The 2500-nt window shown below is 55.0% G+C and overlaps 1 protein-coding gene across 2 annotated transcripts in view; it reads right to left on the bottom strand.

Moving 5' to 3' along the window:
- Window positions 1-2500, bottom strand: part of LOC125043773 (cuticlin-4-like) — a 25970-nt gene that overhangs the window by 1390 nt on the left and 22080 nt on the right. For both annotated transcript variants that reach the window (XM_047640048.1, XM_047640049.1), the window contains exons 3-7: window positions 1841-2029; window positions 1594-1679; window positions 1174-1354; window positions 986-1063; window positions 1-879 (exon numbers count right to left, since the gene is read on the bottom strand). The exon at window positions 1-879 is cut by the window's left edge and continues 1390 nt beyond it. In XM_047640048.1, coding sequence (XP_047496004.1) covers window positions 1-879; window positions 986-1063; window positions 1174-1354; window positions 1594-1679; window positions 1841-2029 — 1413 coding nt within the window. The remainder of the gene's footprint in view (window positions 880-985; window positions 1064-1173; window positions 1355-1593; window positions 1680-1840; window positions 2030-2500) is intronic.

Raw genomic sequence — 2500 nt, forward strand, 5'->3', positions numbered from 1 at the left:
GTTGAAGGCGACGTCCCCGGGGGCGACCACCTGGATCACGCGCGCCGTCGACACGTCCGTCATCTCCTGCGCAGCGCGGCGGTACACGTGCAGGACGGCCGACCGCCTAACGCGCTCCTCTCCCTCCTCTTCCTCGAAGTCCTCCTCGTCCTCGTCCAGGTTGATGGACCGCGGGCGTCCGGCGATGTCCATGGGCGTCCCCTGGCGGTTGACGTTGGGGTACTTGCGGACGGGGAAATTGAGGCGCTCCTCCTGGATGGGGATGCTGACGGGTACCGGGATCTCGTCGGTGTCCGAGTCGAGCAGGATGCCCTCGTTGTCGCCGGACTTGCGCTGGGCGCTCTGGGGGGGAGCGACGTTGCCCGAAAGGTCGATGTTAGGGCGGCGCGGGTCGGGGAGCCCCACGGGGACCTGCTCGCTGCCTGCCGCCTGGTAGCCGAGGGCCTGAGGGGGGACCCCACCGTCGCACTGCGGCTCGGGACAGCTGTAGCGGCAGACCTGGATCACGCACTGGAAGTGTACGTTCATGCTGTCGGGGAACTTGAAGGCCTGGAAGTAGGCGTAGGACACGACGGAGGCGGAGGAGCCGAAGTTCTTGACCTTCTGGAAGCGTCCCATGATCTTGGGTCGCGTGACACAGCCGCGCTCGTCGACCAGCTGGATGGGTGCCCTCTTGCCGTCATGAGCCACGCAGTTGCGAACCATCATGTCGAATTTGTTCTCGTCGTCCTTGATGGCCAGCACCATGGTCATCGTCTGACCGATCTTGACGATGCCGGAGACCTCGGAGGCCCAGGGCCCCTTGCCGACCTGGATCTGCATCCAGCACTGCAGGTTGTCGCCCAGGAAATTGGCGGTCACGGCGTTCAGCATATCCACCTGGAAACAGAGACATTGTCAGTTATGACCACGCTACTCTCACCGACCGCAAATGAAGAAGACAGAAGGCAAATCAAAGCAACGAGAGATCTTATCGAGCACTAACCTGGAAGGGCCTGAAGGTGACGGACTTCTCATAGTAGTCGTACCAGGTGCAGCGGAGCTTCCTGGCAGCGTCCCACACCTACGAAAAGCATCGTCATTAAATATAACATACATTCGATAGCAGTCCAGAACCTTTTCATTCATCCAAAAATAATCAGACGTTATTATACAGAGAGTATAAGAACTTACCTCCTGAACAAGAGGGTCGTACTGAATGATAATCGTGTTCTCGATGAAGGTTCCCGAAGGAGTTGGCTGGCCGTAGTTGGCTGTGCTGGACGAGGAGGTCATTCCACAGCTGTTCAGGTTGATGCTGAACTGCGTCTGCAGGTTTCCTGTTCCGGGCTGCACGTACACGCAGTTGGGGTCGCTGCAAGTAATATCAAAGGGTCAGTGTCAGAGCCCTTAAGAGAGCTTTAAGTATTACTAAAGGGGTCAATGACAATGTCCTTCATTTTAAACGGTCGCCATAAATATTACCAAAGGGTCTGCGACAAATTACTTCAGTTTGAGGGAATCGCTACAATCATTTCCAAGAGGTTGGTGAGAAAGTTCTAGCTTTGGGGATCAACGTAATACAGTGCGCAATGCCCACTCGTCTCTACGTACCTGTAGTAACCTTTGCTGAAGATCATGCCGTAGAAGGGTCGATCGAACTCCACTGAGACTCGCATGAATGACTTCTCGCACTGAACCTGATGGTTAAAAGATGCAGGAACAAACCATTAGCTTTATCTAATAGACTAGCATTGGGTATACGATGACTCGTTACATGCATCAATAATATGTCACTATGTTAGACCACACCGATGCCAAACAGCTTCAAAGAATTCCTTGTTATTCAGTAAAACCGCACCTGCAGGTTTTTGATGGTCGGCATGTCAGGCTGGGTGAGGGGCCAGGGGTCATTGGGCACCCCGGGGACCCCACCGATCTGAGGTCCGCCCACCTGAGGGCCCGCCAGCGGGGGCCCATAGCTGTCTCCTCCCCGGTGCTCGACTGGGAGGGCCGAGGAGTCCAGCGCATTCTGGTCGTATGACTGAGACTGTGAAAGGAGAACGAAAACATTAATCTCACACCAAAGAACAGGCAGTAAAATAGATCACAATAAGATTTCTATCGCGCTCACCAACAGACGATTAACAAATCATTCAACATCAATACAGAAAAAAGGAAGAGAAGAAGAGCGAGGGGCAGCATGCATGCATATAATCGCGTGGAAAGCCGGGCGGGAGAGTGAAGGTGCCAGGCGCGGGGATGAAGGGCAGTGGGTCAGCCCGGCGGCGCGGGGACGCAACCTCTTTACCTTCCTTTTCGCGGACGGCGTGCGTGGAGGAAATTCGGTAGCAAGAGGAGTGGAGGAGAGATGAGGGACTGGAATGAAGAAAGGGGAGGGGAGAGAGAGAGAGAGAGAGAGAGAGAGAGAGAGAGAGAGAGAGAGAGAGAGAGAGAGAGAGAGAGAGAGAGAGAGAGAGGAAATAATGCTACTTCCTTGGCCCACGACTGACTGTGATGG

Source organism: Penaeus chinensis, chromosome 34 (genome assembly GCF_019202785.1).
Source record: "Penaeus chinensis breed Huanghai No. 1 chromosome 34, ASM1920278v2, whole genome shotgun sequence".
NCBI classification, from domain to species: domain Eukaryota; kingdom Metazoa; phylum Arthropoda; class Malacostraca; order Decapoda; family Penaeidae; genus Penaeus; species Penaeus chinensis.